The sequence below is a fragment of the Molossus molossus genome, unplaced genomic scaffold (genome assembly GCF_014108415.1).
Source record: "Molossus molossus isolate mMolMol1 unplaced genomic scaffold, mMolMol1.p scaffold_m16_p_20, whole genome shotgun sequence".
In the NCBI taxonomy this organism is placed as follows: domain Eukaryota; kingdom Metazoa; phylum Chordata; class Mammalia; order Chiroptera; family Molossidae; genus Molossus; species Molossus molossus.
In genome coordinates this window covers 25,723,043-25,746,204 of record NW_023425356.1, presented here as the reverse complement: position 1 = coordinate 25,746,204, position 23,162 = coordinate 25,723,043, and the positions used below count along the sequence as shown (strand labels likewise).

The following is a 23,162-nucleotide window of genomic DNA, read 5'->3' as shown; positions in this document are numbered from 1 at the left end:
GTTAGAGAGCCCAGGGCCTCGGAACTCTCTTCACTTTGGGGGGTCCAGGGGGCAAGGGCATGCTCCACCCAGGCTGCCCCAGCGTTTTGCCCACACTGTTCCTGGAAACCAGACAGATGCTCTGCTCTCCTGCTGGGAACCCAGCCCCGGAGGGAGCAGGACCGGAAGGAAGCCAAGGCTGCTCAGGAAGGCTGAGGGGGTCAGGAAGGCTGGGACCCCTGGATTCTTTAGAAAGCCCATCCCCCTGAGGTGAGGGTGGGGGTGGCTGGGGAGCCCCCCTGGCTTCTGCACCACTGAATCCTTCTCTCCAGAGTCCACATGGAGGAGCTGGCAGGAGCTTCCTTAGAGAGAGGCGTTCTGGGTTCTTTCCTCGATGCTGGGGGTCCTTGCAGTGCCCACCACCTTTTCTGAGCCTCTGCCTTCCATCCAAGACAGACATTTCTGAGAGGGGGGGGGCTGGATGGAGGGGCCCATGCCAAGTCTGGAGAACCCAGATGCCTGATTCCCACAGCTTCAGGTTCCTGTCCCTGTCCCGGCTCCCCATGGGGTCCTCAGGGTCCCATTCCATTGATCCCTACCCCCTGCAGGCACCCATGTCCACTAGTGCTCAGCGCTGGTGTGTGTGTGTTGGGGGGGGGTGCAGCTAATGGACTTGGCACAGCCAGGAGGTAATTACCAGAGAGGGGGCATGTGCCACAATGGGGTGGTAGGGTACCAACAAAATCCACCACCTATGAGCGGGGGTTGGGCGGCCTGTGTGTGTGGGCTAGGCCAGTGTGTCTGTGGATGTGCTATTCCTGTCCATCAGCGAAGCTGGTCATGTGGGTGCTTGCCCCCTCTTCATCCAGGACAAGGCTCTGGGCCCAGATCACCTGAAGAGGGTGGAGTGACTGGCTTCAGCTGCTGTTTCCTAATGGACAAAAGCTATTCAGTTCCCTTTCCCATGTTCTCCCGGAATTTTCCCTTCCCTGCCCTAACCTTGTTCCCAGAACCCCTCGCCCCACCTGCCCAGCTTTTCCAGCGAGACCTCCAGGTGTGGTTTTTAGGAGCCTCTGAAGCCCTGAGGCTCTCCCCGTTGGAAATGCCCTGGCAGGTCTCTTCTGCTACCTGCCCTCCACCCCCTGCTTCAATCCTGCTCAATGCTGGCTGAAACCCAGAGCCCCTGAGCCTCTACACACAGAGTCCCCAAGGCTCGGAGTGCCTCACCCGTCCTCAGCCCTGAAGAGAGCTCAGGGGGCAGAGGAGGCGGGTGGTGGGAGTGCAGGTGAGATAGAAAGCGCCCCAGAAGTCCATGCTATTCTCCGGGGCACTCTGACCAGCTGCCTGTCCCACTCATCTGTTCCTCTGTCCCTCCTCTGTCCATCCATGTGTGTGCCTCTCCTGCTGTCTCCCTCTGCAGTCTCTGTGTGCCTCCACATCTGTAGTTCCTGTCCCCATCTCTGTCTGCAGTCTCTCTTTGCACCTGTCCTTAGGCTCACCCGGAGAATCTATTCCCCACCCTGTCTTTCCGCAGATTCCCATCCCCTCTCCTCCCAATGACTCCACCTGCTTTAAGCCCTCCCTCACTGGGGTGGTGCCTCGCCACCCACCCACCCCAGGGCAGGAGAGGAGGGCCTGCGAACTTGCCCTCAGCAACCAGACCTCCCATCAATCAGCCTGCAGCCCTGGTCAGACCATTAGCACTAAGCAGCCTGGACAAGAGGCAGACACCATTGGGCTAGGCCTAGGGGTGATAAGACCCAGATTGAATCACCATGTGGGGAGAGCTGTGCACCCAGGGACATGAGGCAGCCATGCCATTAGCCCTGAGGAGCTGTGGGGAATGTGGGTTATTGCAGGAGCTGGGCAGGTGATTGAAAGTGATGGGGCAGGGGGTGGGGGGGACTGCTCTTCCCTGGCTCTGGGGTGAGGAAGATGGGGGCAGGGCCCAGGTCCTGGGGATGGGGGTCCTCACGCAGCCTTCATGCTGACAGAAGTCTCAGGCCACTCAGTAAGCCAGTGGTGTTCCAAGGGGGAGAGGGAAAAGGAGACCCCACCTCCTCCTCTGGGCAGAATGGGACAGGGAAGTGGCTTTGTCCAGTCCCTGGCCTCCAGATGCTGACCTGAAAGTTCTTAAAGAAGAGTGAAGGAGGGAAAGCAACACATGGTCCTGCCTCCCTCACCATTCCTGTACCCTGTTCCTTCCCTGTCCCTGCCATGTGCACGCGCGCACACACACACACACTCGCATCCATTGGTTCTACTGTACGCTGGCTCTGTTCTGTGCAAGGAAGACTCACCCCATCAATGTTTCCATCCTGTCCACCATGACAGCTAACTTCCATCCCTCCCACTGTAGCACCAGCCTCCTGAACATGAAGTACGGAGCAGGCAATTAGGGTCTGAAGGCCTGAGAAGCTTAACCTGAGGCTTCCTCCCCACCAGGTAAACAAGGTGACCTCAGGACTGGGAGGCAGACCACAGCCACAAGGTGGAGATGACAGCTACATCAGGGGTAGGTGAGAGGGGACCAGGAAGGGGGAGGATCCCAGAGAATCATTCCCCACCTGAGTCCCAATACCCCACTCCCTGAACGACGCCATCCCAAGAACTGGCAAGAGACACAGCCACGGGATAATAAATATAATTGCTGCGACAGAACCCTACCTAGAGAAGAGGGCACATCCCCTCCCTCCCAGACTCCACCTGACCCCTCCAGCATGCTGAGGGAGAGTTGGATGCTTTGAGATCACCCTGGGGCTGCTGGGAATGATGGGGTTGCTGAGGGCAGGTCCCAGTATTCCAGCTCCTCAGCCCCAGCCCCCAGCCAGCCCGCTAGCCCAGGACGTCCAGGTAGACCGGAGGCGCCTGGGCCAGGGCTTGCAGCTTGGCGTGCACATCCTTGATGCTGTGGCGCTGCTGGGGCTCCCGCTGCCAGCAGCCCCGCATAATGGCATAGACCTCGGGTGGGCAAGCACGTGGCCGCTCCAGCTCACGTCCCTGAGTGATGCACTCAATCGCCTGGGGCCACCAGAGGAGAGAGAAGAGGGCACACTGGGCTGGGGCAGGAGAGACAGGCCCAAACCCACCCCTGCCGCACTGAGGCTCCCAAGGCAGGCCCCACAATATGTCTGGGCCTCTTGGCTACTAATAGTCTAAAAGGATGCAGTGAATCCCGATTCCTTTCCACTCTGACACAGCAGGGGGAGGATTATGTCTAGATAGACTCTGGGAAGGTGGGCTGAGGATAGGATTGCTTGCCAGCAGGCTAGAATCATATCCTCAGAAGACTTGCCAGGTGGGTTGAAGAAGGGAAGGGGTGAAGGCCAAAATGGATTTGCCAAATCCAACAGCCTAGTGTTGAGGGCTGAAGGAGAAAGGAAGGGTCCTCCACCTCTCAGCTCCAGAGGGCAAAAAGAAAATAGAGCAGGATTGTGCATAAAGGCCTTGAAAAATGGCTGGCTTGTTTTTGAAGGTAGAAGGCAACCCCATTTCCTTTTCTCTTCTGTAGGTATTACTCTGTAGGGACCTAGATCATCTGAAAAGAAACTGCAGCAGGGAAGATCAAAGTTAGACTCCGAGAAGGACTGCTACAGCTTCTAAGGGACCTAAAGAAGGAGAGATGATGGCAGGGAGCTGGTTGAAGGGGCCTAGAGCCTCTCCCCTCCCCTTCTTCCCTCCCACCCCATTAGAGGACTTGGGTTATAGGCGGCACTAATTCCACTCCTCTCAGTGCTTGAGAAAATTAAAATCTATAACCCTCTCCCCCACCCCACCAGCCTCCAGGGAACAGACTGCATTAGGAGAAGAAATGGAAACTGACAGCTGTGAGCCAAGGAGGGGGTGGGGGAGCTGCTCTGGAAGACAGAACACCTGGGGCCTGCTCTGGCTATGTCCGACCATGAGGGGGTGGGGGCAAGACTGTCCTTCTTACAGTCTAACCTTCAGCCTTCCTGCTGCAGAGTCAGGCCCTCTTGTGCTGTCCTCCTGTTCCACGCCTCTCCCTTCCACCCAGAAAATGCCTATTAGTTCTATAAAATGTAGCTAGGATCGGGGTCCGGGTGCCATTTATAAAGTGCTTTGAGGTTCCTTGGGAGCCAGTAAGTGGAGGCAAGAATAGGAGAGGAGCAGAATGCGAGGAAGAACAGGGTTGGGGTGGAGGGAGCTCAGTGTCGGCAGGAGGGTGGTGGCCGCCGGCAGTGGGGTGAGGGGCAGGAGGGGACGGAGTTCTATAAGAGAGCCGGAGCGGCAGGGAGGGGGGCCCACAGGCGTGTCCCAGGAGCAGGGGCTGACCTCGTTGTTGGAGAGCTGGTACCAGGGCTGCTTGCCGTAGGTGAAGATCTCCCAGAGCAGCACGCCGAAGCTCCACACGTCGCTCTCGGTGGTGAACTTGCGGTAGAGGATGCTCTCCGGCGGCATCCAGCGGATGGGCAGCATGGTGCGTCCTCCCACCTGCGGCGGGGGGCGCGTCACCTCCAGGGCACGCCCCTGCGCAGCTCTCCGGGCTAGGCCCGCCCCCGGTCCCGCCAATAAAAACACGTGGAAGTGACTCTCCCGCCCAGGGCTGAGACGGAAAACCGATGATGCATTTCGTCCCGGGTAACGAAGACAGACCCACCTCCACTGCGGGCCCAGGAGCTAAGAAGGGGGGTTAGCCTGAAAGTCTCAGACCCTGGCAAGGGCAAGCTCTGGGCGGGACCCGGCCTCCAGGTGTCTACGGTTTGGGTGCTGGGGAGGGACTGGGACCAAAGATCCTTACGCGGTAGTAGTCGGTGCTGTAGATATCCCTGCTCATGCCGAAATCGCCGATCTTAACCACCAGTCCCTGGCCCACCAGACAGTTGCGTGTGGCCAGGTCCCGATGCACGAAGTGCAGTCCCGCCAAGTACACCATCCCTGCAGCCACCTGGCTAGCCACAGCCAGCAGCTGCCCCAGGCCCAGAGGGCCTGGAGCCACGTCCTCCCCTCCAGCCAGCAGCTTGGCATCAGGCCCATGGGACCTGCAAAAGAGTGAGGAAGAAGGAGTGGGTTGGGAGGAGAGACACCCCAGGAGCCTGAGGAAAGGGAGTCTGGGGAGCTGGGGTGGAGTAGGGGAGGGGACTCCGAGGGCTGGAAATGGAGGAAGGAAAGAACAGGAGAGGCAGCTGTCTGAAGGGGCAGGGACACCCCCCACCCCATCCCCGCAGGTGTGCCCAGCTCAAGGGCTTCCAGCAGTGCCCACACTTCCCACATTCATGCCTTCCTCTTGGGCAAGCTGCCTTGAACTCCAGCACCAGCTTCCAGCTGCCCACTGGCCCGCACATCTCTTGCCCATGGATACCTCTGACCCAACCCTTGCTCAGCTGCCCCTGCCTCAGTGAAGGGACCCTCCCTGCCCAGCTCTGGGCCTGGAACCTGGCAGCCCTCCTGGATTCCTGTGGCTCTCCCCTTTGCTCTCAATGTCTGGCCATTCCTGTGGGGTCTTCCTTCCTTCCAACGGTTTCCAGGATGCCCTCCTCCTCCCCACGGGCACCACTCCAGAGCAGTCCCTGGTCACTCATTCTGCTCCCCAATACTTCTTCTGAACCTTTGCCTGAGCTGATGGTTTTGTCCATACTTCCCTTTCTACCAGCCAGCTTTCTCCTTGTCTGTTTATTTCTTCATTTATTCCAGGTATGTATTAAGTATCTCCAGTGTGCCATGCACCAGAGCTACAATGGAAAGTAGGATGGGATGTGAGGGGCACCTGGTCAGTACTCAGGGTAGGAATGGAAAGTCAAGGAAGGCTTCCTGGAGGAAGAGACATCTAAACTGAGACTCCAGCCCTGAGGAAAAGAGGTCGGTAAGCCATTTGAAGGGGTCAGGAATGGAGTGGATGAAGTGGCTGGGAGGGAGGTCCGGTGTGCCAGGCAGAGAACAGTAAGTACAAAGGCCCAGAGGCAAGAAGGAGCAGATGGCCCCTTCCAGGGGAAGTCCAGAACTCATCTGGGAGCTTTCATGACTCCTTTCTTTGGTTCCCCCTGTGCTTCATCCAGCATTTAGAGCTGCTGCTCCCACAGCCTGGGCCCCAGATGGTGGCCTGCATCCCTGGAACCTAGGACTGAGCCCACACTGTGTCTTGTGAGCAAGGGCAAGGGCTCCTCTCTGGCTCCTCTTGACTCAGTTCCTCTGAGCTAATCCATCCCGGGTCTGGCTTCACCTCCCTCCTGCTCCACAGCCTCCAGTGACTCCTCCCCACTCACAAGGGAAGCTCAGACTCCAGGGTGTCTCCCAGCTGATTTCTGCAGCCTGACTGCATGAGTGACCCATCACTCCCAAGGGATTGTTTGGGGACCAAAGCATGACCATCAGCTAACGATTACACAAAGCTTTCTCATCCAGAATCACAGTCCTCCTGGGTGGGGAAACTGGTCAGAGAGGAAGGCTACCTGACAAAGAAGGCTCAGCTAAGTCATGGCTGATTCCAAACCCTGGTCTCTCCTGGCCTCACGCTGCCCCATCCTCACAGGGGCTCATCTCATCAGAACAGGTGACCATCAGTCAGGGGTTAAAAGCAGGGCTCTGCCTGGGGTCATATCTCCCCTGGGCCGTTTACTATCTCTGTGCCCTGTGGCAAGTCACTGATCCTCTCTAAGCCTCATCTGTGACATGGGCACGTTTCTGAAAGTTATTCAAATGATCAGCACAAATTAGTAAGCATATCAGAGTTGTTCTGTTCAACACCAAAGAAATGAAATTTTGGTAACTCTTCAAGTATAAATTGCCACATATGCTTGGGGACTATGAAAAATAAACATATATTTCTATTCTTTTTTATCTTCACCCGAGGACATTTTTCCATTTTTTTGTTCAGGTAGAGTGGGAGGGAGAGAGAGGCATAGAGAGAGAGAGAAACATCGATGTGAAAGGGACACATCGAGTGGCTGCCACCCACACGACCAACCAGGGCCAGGGACAAACTGCAACTGAGGCACATGCCCTTAGCGGGAACCGAACCCAGGTGTCTCTGGAACGCAGGCCGACGCTCTAACCGCTGAGCCAAACCGGCCAGGGCTATATTTCTCTTCTTATACAGATATGTGTGTCAAGCACATCAGCTTCCATCAGAATGGATTGTAAAGTATATAACACAGCGCCTGGAATATAGTAAGTGCCTGATACATGCTTGTTGTCGTGGCTGTTATTGTGACACTTATCTCGACTGCCGCCTCTTATAGGCATGGCTGCTGTGCACCACCCACAAATGCACACTCTCTGCAAAGCGCCCCCATCCTGAAGGCTGAGCTCATGACTTCTGCTAGTGCAGCCTCCCTGACTACCGCCACTCTGTCCTTTGCACGGACGACCCCCACGTTCACACATCTGCCTCAGAGCTCCTTGAGGACATGTCATGCCTTCCTGCTTCTTCTTGGTGTCCCCCTCAGTTCAACAGACAAGCAAGAATGTGCTTGCAGGAAAGGAACAACAGGGCTCAGAGCCGGGGGGCCAGGGGCCAGTACCGGAGGAAGCGGTTAAGGTCGCCGTGCCGCATGTACTCGAAGACCATGAGCAGCGGGCCGCCCTCGGTGCAGACGCCGAAGAAGCGCACGATATGCTGGTGCTGCAGCATGGTGAGCAGCTCGGCCTCGCGCTGGAAGTCCTGCCGGGCGCTCTCAGACACCTCCTTCAGTGCCTGATGGCAGGGGCAGGGACAGGACTGAGGGGAAGAACCCTCCCCTCCCACATCCAAGGTGGACCACGCCAGATGCCACAGCCCACCCCCCAGCCTGAGCACCCTGTTGTGGAACAATGGCTAAGGTCTTACCTTCACGGCCACTAGCATCTTGTCCTGCTCAGGCAGCAGGCTGTGGCACTCAGCAAGGAAGACCTTCCCAAAGGCGCCTTCACCCAGCTCCCACTTGAGTACGATGTCCCGGCGCTTGATGTGACGTACACCTGGAGAGTGGCTGACAGGATCAGACAGGAGCCCCAGTCTTGGGAAGGATGGGGTAGGGGCCAGGACAGGACAGTCTAGCTGGGCTGTGCACAGCACGAGGACATCAACCAAGGGGGTGGAGGGGGACTGGAATTCAGCTTCACTTCTGCACCAAGCCCCATGCTGGGGTATAGATGGGGTGGTGATGGGTGGACAGGGTGTGTGGCGGAGGGGAAGGCTTTTTCAGGCCTGGGGTAGGCAAAGGCGACGACGCAGGGGCTTCTATACATGCGCATGTGCGTACACTTGCCCCCACCCTTTCTTGACCCAGCACAGCCCCTCACAGGCATCACTGAAGTATTGTGGGTTCTCAATAATGTGGCCTTGGAGCCCGGAGCCTTTGCCCTCAGTTGGGGACAAGGAGCTGCCACCCAATGTCATGAAATGCAGGGACATGGCCAGTCCATCCTCCGGAGCCAGCACAGCAGGGCCTGGGAAGGAGACAGAGCCACAGGTTGCAGGGTGCCAGGTAACCCCACCTTGTCATTTGCAGGGGTAGGAACAGAGGAGCTAGGGAGCAAGACAGCCAGCAGGGAGAAGGGAAGGCACTATGGCCTCTCTGTGTCTGGCTCCTGTCCAACCCCAGGCCCCGTGGGCCACCAAAGAACTCCCCCATTGTTGCCCGCCCCCCCAGAGCTCAGACTTCCCAGACCCACTTAGTGTTTGACTACAGTCCAGCCACCAATTAGCATCTGCTGCTTCTGAAACTACCCCAGCACCAGCCCGACACACACTCACACGCACAGCCCCACAGCCAGGCCCTCATATGCCCCAGACACACACTCCCTAAACTCCATGTGTCCACAGCACCCCATCTCACCCCACAGAAGACAGTCAGGAAGAGCTGGTAGGAAACAAAGGCAGTAGGACAAACGGGCACACAGCCCCCCCACTCACGGTTGATCCCAAACTTGTTCCTCCGTCCACATTTGTTGAGCACAAGGAATAGCGTAGAAAGGAAGAGGCAGGCAAAGACAGCCAGGCCCACAGCCACTGAGACCTGGGGTGAGGGAGGCTAGATCTGGGGCTTCTCTTGATCTCTAAGAGCTCCCCAACAGCAGTTTCTCTATCCTGCATAGGAGCCCAGGCCAGGCTCCCAGACCCTCCTCCTCCTCCCCTGGGGCCCCAGGTTGTGGCTGTGAGGGTGGTTGACAAGGGCAGGCCAGACTGTAGTGATCCCCATTCTCTGATCAGAATTGACATGCAGATGAGCCCCCAGCCCAGCCTCCCAACCCCAAGTGGACCCCAAATCTTCCATTTCCCACGCTCACCCCAAAAGGTGTTTCATCCTTCTTCTCCACCGGGTCTCCAGATGTACTGTTAGTGTCTGTGGGGACACAGAGCAGAAAGGTGGGCCTTGGCACATGCTGTGTCTCCTCCAGCAACTCCCCACCCTGACCCTGGCTGAGCCGTTGGGGATCAGGTACCCTCGGCTCCAGCCCTGGCTCCAGGGACCAGACAGAACCTCCCTCCAGCCCAGGCTACTCACCCACTGGTGAGAAGGAGACTGAAGCAGAAAGGAGGAGAAAAAGCAGTCAGATGGGGAAGGAAAACAGCGAGTCCCCATCCCCCTTGGGACTCATCCCTTCATGGGCTGCGGGTGGGATGGGGTGGCGGGGCGCTGGACTTCAAGCAAGAAGACGCACACGGCCCTTTTCCAGCTGGGCCATGGATGCCCTGGTGTACGGCTCTCTCCAGCCAGCCCCAGTGAGTGGAGTAGCTCAGGAATTCGGGACTCCTGGGGCACGGAGGAGGCCGGGGCAAGGAGGCCAGTACAAAGCTGGACAACAGAACTGCACTCTTTTCTGTCCGGGACTAAGCTCTCCAACTTGTAGGGTCAGGATCCCAGCAGAAAGTGGGCCAGGCCTCCTTGGACACCAAGGATATGTACCCAGGTGGAGCCCAGGGAGTGGGGGCAGGATTCAGGGTGGCCTTCGCACCAGGGATGGGGTCCTCAGGGTTGAACTCGAAAGGGTTGTCCATGAACGCGGCCATGATGGAGGCAGCGGCCTGGCCTGATGGGTTGGTGGCCAGCAGCGTGTAGTTGCCATTGTTGACGTGAGTGGGTTGGTTGAGGCGCAGACACCCATGTCTCACTGTCTCGTTGGCAGCCGGCTCCAGGAACTCGGTGAAGATGAAACTGGTCTCGTTGAGCACGGAGCCATTGAAGAGCCAGCGGAGAGTCGGCGCCGGCTGCCCGTCCACCGAGAAGGGGATGCACCAGTGATGCAGCTCCACCGCGGCGTGCAGCTGCACGCTGGCCGGGACTGCGGGCCAGAGAGGGTGCCGGGCAGAAGTCAGGGGCCGCCGGGACCCCGCATGAACCTCACCTCCAGGGGCTGGCGGGGAGGCTCGACAGCAAATCTTAAATCAAGTGTGTAAAGTGTGGAAGCTTTAGGTGGGCCTAAAGTAAAGAAGGATAGCCCTAGCGCAGAGTGGTGCCAGCTCATGGAAATTAAACACGGGGTCTTTTGGAAACGTGTAATCGAGCTTAAGAGGACAGGAGGGGGCCTAAACAGCAAACGAGCAAGAAATAAATAAATAAAAGTTTTTAAAAAACTTTTGGGAAGACATAGTTTTGAAATAGACACAACCTGAAAGAGGCAAAAAGCCCCTCAATAATAAGAAAACATCTATATCTCTATCTATCCACATATACCTATATAAGTTAATACTGGAATTGCAGCCAGCACTCATACAATGGGATATTATTCAGCAATGAATTGAATGGACTAAAGCTAATCTCATGAACATGGATGAACCTTACAAATGCAACGCAAGCAAGAGACACTAGACACAAAATAATACTTGAGGTCTGATTCCATTTATAGAATGTGCAAGAACAGGCAAAACTATCCCATATTGATAGGGAAGCATACTCGTATAAAATTATTTTTAAAAGCAAGGAAATGATTATCACAAAAGTCAGGACGGGGTGGAGGAAAAGGATGGGGTTCTGAATGGGGAGAGGAAGGGAGTGTCTGCTGAAGTGCTGGTAAGAATATTATTGCTGAAAGGGTATAGGTTTTATGCACAAATCTATGTATCTTCTATTTCACATTAAAAGAGAAGTTATATAACATAGAAGATTTAAAATAGTTTATTGGCAGACGTGGAGAAATTAAGCAGTGAGCCTAGAGAGGAGCTAGAAAGGTCAATTGCTTCTCCAGTTAAATTAAAACCAGTATGTAGAGTTAAGGTCCTACAGAGGGACAGGCAGGAAGAAATACAGTGGAGCAGTGCGAACAGTCGGGCAGCTGGGCCGATGGCCTCAGGTAGCAAGACTTGGGCAGGGGGCCAAAAAGAAATCCATCTCCATCCCTCCGGCCTTGATGAGCCCCCAGGATTTTCCCTAAAGGATCAGGTTTTCATGGGAATCTGGAAACAGCTGGGAGGGAGCAGCTGTGGAGATACACATCCCACCCCTTTCCTCCAGCCCCTCCCACCCTCACGTCTTTTCAGGGAAGGAGATGGGGGGGGGGGTACAGGGCAGTCATTGGGACTCACAGGAGACGTTGACCTGAACAGAGACTTCAGCCCGGCCCACGTCGTTCTCCGCCCAGCATGTCACATTCTTTCTATTGAGGTCACTGGTGACATTGGCCAGAGTCAGCCTCAGAGACGGCAGACCCCCCGATTGCTGTGTCAGGAAAAGAGGGGGAAATCAGGAAGAGCATCAGCTGGCTTCTGGCTAGAGGTTGGGGGCTAGAGCTTGATGTCTTTGGGGACCTCCTCTGGCTCCAGATGGAACAGAGAGGGGGCCGGTAGGGAGAGGGAAGAAAGAGGTATGGGAGAGAATATAGCAGAGAACGGGCCTCCTTTACAGTTTGTTCACAGACTCTCTCCTGGATTATTTATTTAATGATCTGAAAAGTGTAGAACATAACCAATAACCTCAAAGTAGGCACAAAATACCCTGAACCAAAATCACCCTTCTGAACAGCTAAATAGATTTCACAAATCCCAAGTACCAAATACACACCACTCACTGGAGAGCCAACTGGGACCTCGCCACCTACTCACTCCCATTCTCCACACCATTCTAACACCCTTGGTTAGAGCCAAGGGAAGGTCACAAACAAGGAGATGGCACTGGTAACAGGGCACTCATTAGAAGCAACAGTAGCATCATGATCTCCTTTGGCAAATGAAGACACAGAGTGAAGTTAGACAAAGTGACTTCATTCTGAATCATCATCAAAAGGTTGAATCAGGTTCGGATTCTCTTCCTAAGAAACCATGGACATGTGGAAGTCATATGATCTTAACCTCGCTGAACCATGGTTTCCTTGTTTTGTAAGCAGAAGAGGTAGACAAAGTAATCTTTTGGCATTTTAGAAAGCCATTTTCTTTTTCTTTTTTAAAATATATTTTTATTGATTTTTAAAAAAGAGATAGAAGCATCCATCGGCTGCCTCCTGTACACCCCCTACTGGGGATCGAGCCCACAACCCTAGCATGTGCCCTGACTGGGAATCCAACCGAGACCTCTCGGTCTGTGGGGCCGATGCTCAATCCACTGAGCAACACCGGCTGGACTAGAAGGCCATTTTCATAAAACGATGAAAATAAATGAAGTTGTGGACAAATCCCAGTTACCTAGACATTTCTAAATGTGGAATCCCTGACTAAAGACAGAGGTGGTGAAGTTTCCCTGGGCTTCTATTGGAATATGTGAGTTCAAAGACGTGCTGTCCAGCCCTGGCCGGTTTGGCCCAGCGGTTAGAGCGTCGGCCTGCAGTCCAGAGAGACCCGGGCGCAGTCCAGAGAGTTCCTGCTAAGGGCGCGTGCCTCAGTTGCAGTTTGTCCCCGGCCCTGGATGGGTTGTGCGGGTGGCAACCACTCGATGTGTCCCTTTCACGTTGATGTTTCTCTCTCTCTCCCTCCCACTCTATCTGAACAAGAAATGGAAAAATGTCCTCAGGTGAGGATAAAAAATAAAAATAATAATTAAAAAAAAAGATGTGCTATCCAGCAGGCTCTGGGCTCCAGCCACCTCGAGGCAAAGCCCTGCCCTCAGCTTCTCTTGGCTGTCCCATCTCCTCCACATCACCCTGGAGTGTGGCATCCTACCAACTCTTCCTTCTGAGCTGCTCTGCCACCCTTCACTCTCCTGAAGGGGCCCACCCTTCCCTTCCCTCCAGTGAACCCAGTTAGGATGTGACTTTTCTATAGGAAGTTTCTGGAAAATACAACTGGTAGCAAACATGTAAATCTCCCAAAGAGAAAAACAAAAACCTGGACTTTTTCAAAACATAGTTGATCAAAGGACTCTCCACAGATGGTCACGGCTCACCGCTGGCCTCTGCCTTGCCCCCTTCCCATTGCCCACTCTCAGTGGCTTTATCTCTGGGAGGACAAACCAGTGGCTAGTTGTCCCTCCACCATGTCTGGAACCCCCTGCTAGGGGCTTCAGTGTTTTTTTCCTGCGATATTGTTCCAAGAGCCTCCAGCAGTTCTGGGGTTGACCCCCCACACACAAACTGAGGGCCTCTAAACTGAACACTACCCCCCAGGTCCCACTGGCCCACCTCCTCCCAGGGGATGGATCCTGGGCATCTACCCATGTGGGGACAGCTTTTTGGGTGGGCACAGACCACTGCTGGCCCCTCTTGACCTTGTCAACAAGGTCTCCTAGTCAGTTGTGGCTACTCTTGACTCCTCACAGCCTGAGGACTCGGGGCAAGCCTGGGAAGGTGCCCAGAGACACATCTGAATGACAGATAAAGGCCGGAGAGTGCCCAGAGGCAGGCAGGACATCAGAAGGCCATCATGTCCACCTCCTCAATTTGGAGATAAGAAAACCAAAGTGCAGGCCGATGAAGAGATGTTTCTGAATCACTCTGAGAATGAATTAGTGAGCGATCTGGAACCAGAACTTTGCCTCTTTTACTACATGCTTATCACGCTGCTTGCTTCCAGAGCCTCCAGGAAAAGACTGAAGTCCCCCAGGAACTAGTCTGGGTACAGGACCCCAGATATCGTGCCCACTCCACGATCCTCAGTTTCCTTGTCTGGAAAGGGGGTGGATGGGAGGGATGGTCTGCAGGGTCCCCCTCAGCTCCAATATGTGAGGGCTCTGTGACCCTCGGTCTTGCAGCCAGAACCATGTTCCCAGAAAGGAGGTCCAAGTCCTGGTGGCTGCAGCAGGGCCTGGGGTCCCCACAGGCCAGTGTCCTTCCTGAGGCCATGAGTGTGCCAGGGGCTGCCCCACAGCACGAGTCTGAGCCCCATGCGTCCACACCACCTCTGTCCATCCATTGCCCTCTATGTGCTTCTTATTCATGGTCTCTTTTCCTGTCTTTGTCCCCCATGTTCTGCTCAGGATTCTCCTAGGGAGCGGGGGAGGGGCAGCGATGGCGAAGGGCTTCTCACCGTCACTGTGGCTGACTCCTCCAGCTCTGTGAAGATCCAACCAGCCTGCTTCAGGCCCTGCCCCTCCACCTGGCACTGCAACCACACGCTGTCCCCCACGTCCACGGAGGCATTGGGCATCTGGACCTTCAGCATGGGCACGCCTGGTAGCCCAGGATGCCCAAGGGGTGTCAGAGAAGGTAGTGGCCTCAGAACCCTACCCCAGAGCGAGCTACTTCCCCCGACTTCCTCAGTGACCCAAGCCCACCACTGGCAATGCTCCCCAACCTTCAGTGTCCCCAGCTCTTGCCAATGCCACTCCCCAGGTATCTTTCAGGACTGCCCCCCAGCTCTGCTCTGTGCCCTGTCCCGGCACGGCACGTAGCTCTCTCCCAGCCCCTCACATCACCTGCAGCACCTACCACAGCTGGTGTTGGACAGGTAGGCAAAGGGCCCGCGCCCCAGGCACTGGAGCTTCTGCTCCCGCACGCCGCCCAGCCCCTCCTCCTCCCAGCGCCGCAGCCAGTTCAGGGCACAGGAACAGCGCAGAGGGTTCCCGGACAGGACTCTGGTGGGTGTGGGGGATACCAAGAGAGTCAGGGGAGGGGCAGGTGTGGGGCCTGAGGAGCCTCAGAGAATGAAGTACTACAGTAAGAGAGAGTGCAATTAGACCATAGCATGGACCGTCTAGAGGGAAAGGAGTGTGGACACAGGAGACGTCCCTCTCATGGGCGAGTAACAGGACAGAATGCAGGAAGCCCGACAGCTGCCTGTGGGCCACATGGAATTCCCTATCCCAGGCTCCCCAGGGGGAGAAGCCAGGTAACCAGGAAGGAAGGACCTTGCCTCCCCGAGTGACCCAGAGGCAGTGCCCACCCAGCACAAGTGGCCCACTGCTGTCCCACCCATCCCATGTGCACAGGGAGCTGGCAGCCCCCAGCCTCCTGAGCACACACAGATTTAGTTGTCCAGGCCAGCACCTCACCACGCACCCCATCCGCCCCAGGGCAGTAAGCTCCTCAATGGGTAGGACTGCAGCCTCTGTTTTTATGGGAGCCTCACAGGCATGCACAGAGTTCCCAGTCTCAGCTCACAGATTAACAGGGAGTCCCCAGAGCCACCCCACCCCTGCCAGTTCCGCACAAACACAGTGACATAGTGTCACACAGAAATACAAGCGCATGTGCGCGCGCACACACACGCTGCTCTTGCCCTGGGAGCCCCCATACTCACAGCTCCTGTATGGACAGGCCCTGCACAGTTTTCCAGGAGAGAGACTCCAGAGCATTGAAGGAGAGATTCCTGCGGGAGTTGAGACAGCAAGACAGACCCCGGTGAGCAACCCGACCTCCCTCTGACCCAGCTTGAGGGAGGGGAGGAGCCCAGGAGGAAGTTGACAACCAGAACCATCCCAGACCAGCGGGGAGGCCTTGGGATGGGGGGACAGGTTAGGCTCTTTGAGAGCCCTTCTTCCTGGAACAAGGGCTCACCCCACTTAATCCCCTCCCCAGACCCCAGGGAAGGGGTTCTCAGGGAACAGCTGCTCCTTCCTTGGCCCCAGCTGGCAAAGTGCTGAGGCCCCAGCTGGGGGAAGGGGCTCCATCTGTGCTCTCCTGGCCACAGAGCCCAGGACTGGGCCAGAGGAGGGGGAGGACTTGGGCTCCCACACTCTTTTGCCCCCTACCGGATGACTAGGATTTCGGAGTACTTCCTCAGGTCCCATATCTCCTCAGGGACTAGGGAAAGTCGGCTGAAAGGGACCACAGGCCCCCAGCCCCTTGTAGAGATGGAAAGTGAACTAGGTACAACCAGCTCCAGGCCACACAGGAAGCTGGTTTAGGAGCTCCCATCACCAACCAGCCTGCCATTCCTGGGACCTGCCTCTGAGGAGCCTGCCCTGACCCCTCTCCTTGCCTAGCTGTCCTATAGTTTTGGGGGAGCTGGATCAGAGAGGCACCACCACATAGGGATCAGAAAGACTACCTACTTTAGCACCAGACAAGAGCTGAGTGTGACTCTGGCCTGCCACTGACAGCTGTGTGACCTCAGCCCAGAAACTTAACCTCTCTGAGTCTCAGCATCCTCATTTATAAAGTGGGGATGCCACCCTCTCTCAGTTGATAATGTGGATTCACTGACATGAGTATTATGAGGTACACATTTTTATTGAAGCCCCAGTACATAGTTAGTGATGTCACATCACATTATTGTTGTTGTTGAATCACTGGACACAACAGAGAGTTTAGAGTACCCAGCACAACCATGTGAACAAAAGGCTCCCAGCACCCTTCCCATCCCTCCACCTGCTTGTGCTGGGGAGGATTTGCTGAACTCCTGCCCTCAGAAGGCCAGGAAGGGGCAGTCAGGGGCAGGGTCTCTCCTTCAGCAGTCTCTCCAGCCCATCCCTGCCCTCCCTGTCCTGAGCTATGACTCCCAGGAATGTGGAGATTGATGAGTGGCAGATCTGATACCGGAGCTCCCAGGGGAGAGAGAGTCCCAGCCGGACCCCAGGGTCCTGCTCCTGCCCCTCGTTCCCCAGTTCATAAATATCTGAACCCTGGGAAGGAAAATGGGGCAGGCGCCTATGAGAAGTGTACTTGTAGCATGAAGCATACAAGTGAGACAGCAAGAAGGACCTTCTAGCTGGCAGGGTGGAAGCTGAGAGCACTGCCATCCTGAAGTGGATGAGAAGCCCCAGGCTGGAGCCTTCTTCAGAGTAAATCCCTGGGGAGGGCCAAGCCCATTAGCTGCCCAAGTCTGGGTGGCCTCCCACCCTCTCTGCCCAGCCCGGGCCACTCACAGGCGACTGAGCCGCGGGGTGAAATAGAAGGCATCTGACGCCACGGATCGGAGACCACTCTTCACGATGGAGCTGAAAAGGATGCAGCAGATCAGCCCCTGGGCCTGAGCTACCTGGGCCCTGGCATATCTGCCCATGGCAGTGCCCAGCCCCTGTGCTGAGCCCTGGACCCCTCCCCACCCCCTTCATAGCTTCCTCAGCTACCCTGAACCCCTGTGCTTTCTGACCACCTCCAGCCCCTGAGGCCTCAGCCTCTCAGGTCTTCCCAGGCCTCTAGAATCTTTGGGCCCACCCTGACCCTCTGGTCCAACAACTCTATACTGAGCCCCACACCCCCAGTCCCCAGCCTCCTCACAGGTTTCTCAGCTCCCCCAGGCCCCTGAGGTGACTGAGCTCCAGACGCTCCAGATACGGCTCATTCTCGATGTAGCTGTGGGGAGAAGGGATGGAGTCACAGGAGGCCAGGCCCACACTCGCGTTCCCATACCCAGCCACCTGCCTCTCTCGCAATCACATATGCATAGACCTGTCAATACACACACAAATGCACGGGCAGGTACCCACATCTGCATACACATATGCACAGACACACACCTCCTCACACCATCACACATGCACATGAATGCATGCTTCTCACACCATCACACACGCACACTCTCATACATCTCTCATGTACATGCACACTCTCAGGCATGGACATACACACACAGAGGAATAAATATAGGGTGTCCCCCCAAAATGCATACACAATTTTAAGTAATTATAAAGCCAATGTTTATTAAAATACATTTTATTCTCAAAATGTAATAGATTGGCAGATACCCTGTATACATATTTTGGGACACCCTGTATATGCACAGAAATGTACCGCCTCACACAGTCACATATGTGCATGCCTGAACACACAGGTTTGCACACATGTATGCTCACACCCTCCACATGGACACCCGTATACACATATCCCTCATACACACACACGTACACATGTGTGAGAATATATGTGCATACTCACATTCACAAATACACACAAGTCCATTCCTGACTTGGTGTTCTGCTTTGTTTTGTTAAATCCTACCTGAGGATATTTTTTCCATTGATTTAAAAAAAGTGTTTTGAGAGAGAGTGGAAGGGGGAAAGAGAGAGAGAGAGAGATCGATTGGTTGCCTCCCACACATGCCCGACTGGGGCCAGGGATTGAAACTGCTACCCAGGTACCTGCCCTTGACTGGAATCAAACCCATGACCCTTCAGTGCACAGGCTGACTCTCTAACCACTGGACCACACCAGCCAGGGCTTGGTGTTCTGCTTTTATACACAGGGCTTCTCCTGCACACACTCAACAATGGGGGTCATGCTGAAATACTTGCTTCCATAAGGGGCCTGGGCTCATAGCTGCCACTGCCTGCCTAACACAGAGGATGCCTCATGGTCACGCAAATATGTGTGCCCAAACACACCTGCTCACCCATACTGCTCCACACGTACACACACACCACCCTCTCCCTCTTGAAGCCATTGGCCTTCTCCACACTCAAGCAACAATCCCTACTCCCTCCCAACCACGTTTCAGCAGAGCAAGCAGAGGAATAGAGGCTGTCAGTCAGGGACATCTTGAACCCCACCCCCTCCCAGGAGGGACCCAGGAAAGAGAAGAGGGGCAATGAGAGGGTGGGTTGGGGGTGAGGGTGAAGAGGCATGGACTGGCTGACTTACACTGTGGGGGGTGGCAGAAAAACAGAGAAAGAGCAAAAAAGAGACTGAGAAAGAGAAACTGGCAGGAAGAGACTGGCAGAGAGACAGAGAAGGAAAGACAAGGAGAAAGACAGATAAGAAAAGGGAGACAGAGAGACAGATAGATAAGGACAGAGAGCCAGAGAAAACAAGATAGGGAAATGAGAAAGAAGGAAGAGCAAGCATGCAGGGGTGGGGATTGCTGGCGCCCTGGGCACTGCCCAGCCTCTGGATCGGCATGCCAGGGAGTTCCTAAGAACTCAGCTGCCTTGCAGAGGCACGTCAGTGAACCCACACACACACACATGCCAGGGGCCCCGATTCACTGCGGGTCTCAGATCTCTCCCCCTCTACCCTCTTACTTTCCCTAACTTATGGGAACCAGAACCAACCTGAGTAACCCTCTCCTTCTCTCCCCTTCCCAACCTTGGCCCCAGCAGGACAGTAGGACAGTCCCTTGGGGCCTAGGGAATAAACTCCAGTAACTCAGGGAGAGTAGATCCCCCAGAGGGTTGAGAGCTGTATGGACCCAGGGAGGGGGTGAGGGTGCAGTGGCCGAGCATGTGCAAGCTGTCAGGCAGCATGCTCAAAGCTGCCTCATTCGTTTGGATTCATAATCAATCTGTCTATTCAAGTCCATTATCTCCTCGTTAGCTCTGCCAGTGATGGAGGAGGAGGGGACTCTGCAGGCAGAGGCAGGGGGTCAGGCTGCTGCCCCACCCAGAGAGACATCTCAGCTCACCACCCTGCATGCTTCCTAATACCCAACCCCACCTAGTCCATGACCCCCCACCCAGGCTGGACCCACTTGGGCTTGGAAGAAAACTGAGAAATGAGACCTCTAATAGGAAATACTCAGGAGCTGGGCCCTGGTTTGAAGGCCCGGGGTGATGAATGGAATGGACCGGGGGTGGCAGCCTGGATCTCATGTTCCCTCCTATTATGCCGAGACCTAGGCCCAGACCAAGACAAGGCCATCTCTTCTGGTCTCCCTAGGGCCATTAGAGAGATAGAGTACCTTCCCGTTAATTACCACAAGATACCCGAGTAACTCCGTGCCAATTATCTCAGGCTGCTCAAGTAACTTCCAGACAGTGATGGCCCCTGACTCAGATACCTTCCAGCCTGTCCATCACTGCATGAGACCAGGGTTCCTTGCCCACCCTATAAGCCTCAGGCGACAGGAGGATGATTTTCTAGCAGGTCCTCCTCTCTTCTAGAAGTCTTGCTGGCCCCACCAGCCACACAGAATACTCAAGTATTTTTCAGTCGTCACCACGTGATGTTTGAGTATCTTTAAGCCAATTACTACAGAACACTCCCATAGATTTCGCCAGCTGCTAAAAAGTGCTTGAGTATTTTGTAACTGATTACTGCAGAATGTTGGAGTACTGCAGAATGCTGGAGATTCCTCCTAGTTTAGGGTCCTGAGGGGAGGAGAGTCTCTCAGCAAGGGCCTGACTTCCTGTCCCATGTAGGGAGACAAAGGTAGAAAGAGATGGATATGGGGAAAGAGAAGCCAGGAAGGAGGGGGGGGTCTCATTTCCTACATCCAAATCAAGGAGTAGTGGGGACAAGGGGAGAAGAAAGCTCACCGCCAAGCTATGATTCCTCACCACCTCCCACTTTTCCAGTTCGTTTCCCAATTCCAGGGGGAAGAGTCGGGGTCGCCTCGTGGTGACAAGGAAGGGGATAGGGGGCTAGATTCCTCCTGGAAAGAGGATAAGTCAGTAAGGGTACCCAAACTGAAAGGTTCCCCTGAGCTCTGGAAAACTGCTTGGAGACGGCTGGGCTCTGTCAGACGCGGTCCACGCAAAGTCCTCTTGCTCTCCCCAAAGCCAGCGCCCCAGCCGCACCGAGCGCTAGGTGACGTCCAGTCCCTAACTGCGGTGGCTGCCAGGGCGGCGGCGGCCGCGAAGAACCAGGGCACAGCCTCCTGCCGCGCCCGCCCTCCTGACCACGGCAAGTCCGCACCCTCGGGGCTCGGCTATGCTCGCTCGTCCCCGCGCCCCCGCGCCCGCCCGACACTCACAGCTCGGTCAGGTTCTCGGTGCCCGGCAGGTTGCGGAGGACATCCAGGGCCCCAGACCGGGTGCAGCGCAGCCCCGAAGGGCCGTGGTAGCAGCAGACATCGGGGCAGGATGCGGCGCCAGCAGATGCCAGCATCAGCCAGGCCAGCAGGCAGCCCGGGCCCATAGCCAGGCCGTGCCCGCGGAGCTGCCCGCAGAGCCGCCCGCGCCGTCCGCCTCGCAGCATCGCGGCGGCGCCCGCCTTGCCCGGGCCGGGCCGCCGTCTGTGCGCTCCAACAGCGGCCGGCGGGCCTCCCCAGACATGTGCGCTGGGCGGTGTTAAAGACCCAGTCGCCAGGAAAGGGCGGAGCCAGAGGCCCCCGCCCGGCCCCGCCCCGCCCCCTCCGGCTCCCATTCCTCCCTCACCCCTCCTAAGCCCCCAACTGGGCCCCCACCCCTTTCAGGAGCCCCTGCACCAGCTTTCTCCTCGAAGATCCCCCCAGTTCTGGGAGACCCGGAAGGGCGATCGTGGAACGCCTCAGAGGTATCTGCTGGGGTAGGGGAACTGGGAAGTTGATACGTTATTTCTCCCAGCCTAAAGCAGCTACATTTAGGGGGGCGAGGAGGTGACTGAGCCGGCTAGAGGTTGCCGTCCAGGTCATCCTAGCCAGCCCCCGGCCTCAGATCTCCCTCCTCATGGCGCACGTGCCTGTGGAGTGTGCAGTGTCACTTGAAGTAAATTAGCTGAAACACTCTCTAAACCTTAGGAAGAAAAGGGAAGGGACCCCCAAAAGACCAAACACAGGTCCTCGAGATGGAAAAATTAAGAGTCAGAGAAAAGAGAAGGTGTAGCCCAAAAAGCAGAGCTACTAGGGAGCCGAGATGCCGATTTCCAGCAGAGACCGCAGGGTGGCGCAAGAAGCCCACGCGCAAAGGTGTGCGCTCTGCCGGGGTTCGGTGGGTGGGGGCGCAGTCCGCAGCGCCCACTGCTCTGCGCCTCCCAACCCAAGCATCAGTCCCCAACTCAGGCCAGCCAGCGCTGGCCCCCAGGCCGGGTAGGTCCAAGTTGGGAGGGCATCGATCGCCGCCCTGACAAGAGCATCGATTTCTGCACGGAGAAATTAATAGATCTTCTCTTAGCTCCTTGGACGTGGTAGCGGACGGCGGGTGAAGGTGGGGACTCGTCGGTCCTAGGAGGCCGCACACCCGGAAAGCCCGGGGATCCCCAGCACCCAGGGCGCCACAGGACATGTCCCAGCCTCTGACACCCTGTCGGCCTTCGTGGCTGCAAGAGCCCGTCCGTCTCGAGCCGGGGAGAGGAGGAGGAAGAGGGGTCCTGGAGGGACTGGAAAGGGGCCTCGGACTAGGGTTCCAGGGAGAGAGCGGCGCGTGGCTCTCTTCTCCACCAGGGCCCCTGGCACAGACCGCACACCAACCCCCGCCTCGCCATTCCCTGAGGCAGGGACGAACAGACAAACCAGGACAACCAAGCAGCCAGAATCCAAGAAGGCAAGGACAGAGGAGGGGCCCCACAAGGTGATTGCCCTCTCCACGGGGTTATTGGTGGAAACCAAGGGACTTGGCTGGGACGGAAGCTCGCACCGCAAAGCGGACGTGGAGGCCTCAGAGGATGCTGAGGGGCTGGGAGAAGCAAGGGCTTGACTCTTAAGGAGACACTATTCACGTTCCCGCCAGGTTCCAACAAGCTCGCTCCGCCGGGTCATGGCTGCCAGAAGTTACCCCGCAGGTGTCAGTGCGTGATAGCAGAACCTAGAACCACTCCTGCCCAGGGGACCTGGCTGCTCGCTGCGCTGCTCGGGCGCTGCAGCCCAGCTTGAGAAAAATCCGCAGGGCGGGGCCAGGGGAGTTCAGTTCTTGGCCTACCACCCCCCTCTATATTTTGACCTTATTTCCCCAACAGACCTGCCCCCTTCTCAGTTGTCAGGCTAAATATTTTGGCTTGGCGGGAGGGGCGGAGAGAATCGAGAGGTCCCAGCAAACCAATCCGTTTGGACTGGAGGTGGGGAGGACCGCAGCCCCTGCGCGCGCCGCGGGAGGCGGCCAGCGGGCGCTTGGGAGCTTAGCGCTCCTCTAGAGATCCCGAAAGCCTCCGGTGCGCTCCCGGACCCCCGCTGCTCTCCGTGGCACGGCAAGCTGCCCGCGCTTCTCTATCCCTTGGAGCTGGCCGGCCTCTTGGACCCCTTTTGCTCTCTGCCTCCTGTGTGACTTTCTTCCCCTGGGAGCCTCTCTGAGTCTCTGCATCTCTGTCCTCATCTTTCTCTCTCTGGCTTCACGCTGAGTTTCTGTCTCTAGCTGCCTGTCACTGTCTGTGTC

General features: G+C 56.3%; 1 protein-coding gene across 2 annotated transcripts; it reads right to left on the bottom strand.

Annotated features, from left to right (window-relative positions):
• Positions 1-2,607: 2,607 nt before the first annotated feature.
• Positions 2,608-21,188, bottom strand: NTRK1 (neurotrophic receptor tyrosine kinase 1). Of its 2 annotated transcripts, XM_036272254.1 has the most exons (17): positions 20,852-21,138; positions 17,443-17,517; positions 17,088-17,159; positions 15,521-15,589; positions 14,710-14,855; positions 14,309-14,451; positions 11,441-11,573; positions 9,874-10,200; positions 9,423-9,440; positions 9,205-9,260; positions 8,831-8,933; positions 8,218-8,364; positions 7,763-7,893; positions 7,458-7,630; positions 4,739-4,979; positions 4,273-4,431; positions 2,608-3,000 (listed from the first exon to the last, which is right to left on the bottom strand). In XM_036272254.1, the coding sequence occupies exons 1-17, from the start codon at positions 21,073-21,075 to the stop codon at positions 2,815-2,817; spliced, it is 2,403 nt and encodes an 800-aa protein (XP_036128147.1). In that variant the 5' UTR covers positions 21,076-21,138; the 3' UTR covers positions 2,608-2,814. The 2 variants fall into 2 exon arrangements, with proteins under 2 accessions (XP_036128147.1, XP_036128148.1); XM_036272255.1 differs by lacking the exon at positions 9,423-9,440 and having other exon boundaries at positions 20,852-21,188.
• Positions 21,189-23,162: the final 1,974 nt, after the last annotated feature.

Bases quoted from the DNA above. Each gene is read 5' to 3' on its own strand.
- NTRK1 (XM_036272254.1), bottom strand. From the start codon at position 21,075: ATGCTGCGAGGCGGACGGCGCGGGCGGCTCTGCGGGCAGCTCCGCGGG. The intron at 10,201-11,440 runs GTGAGTCCCAAT...TCTGGCCCGCAG, and splicing joins TGTTCAGGTCAACGTCTCCT to TCCCGGCCAGCGTGCAGCTG. The intron at 7,631-7,762 runs GTAAGACCTTAG...CCCTGCCATCAG, and splicing joins AGATGCTAGTGGCCGTGAAG to GCACTGAAGGAGGTGTCTGA.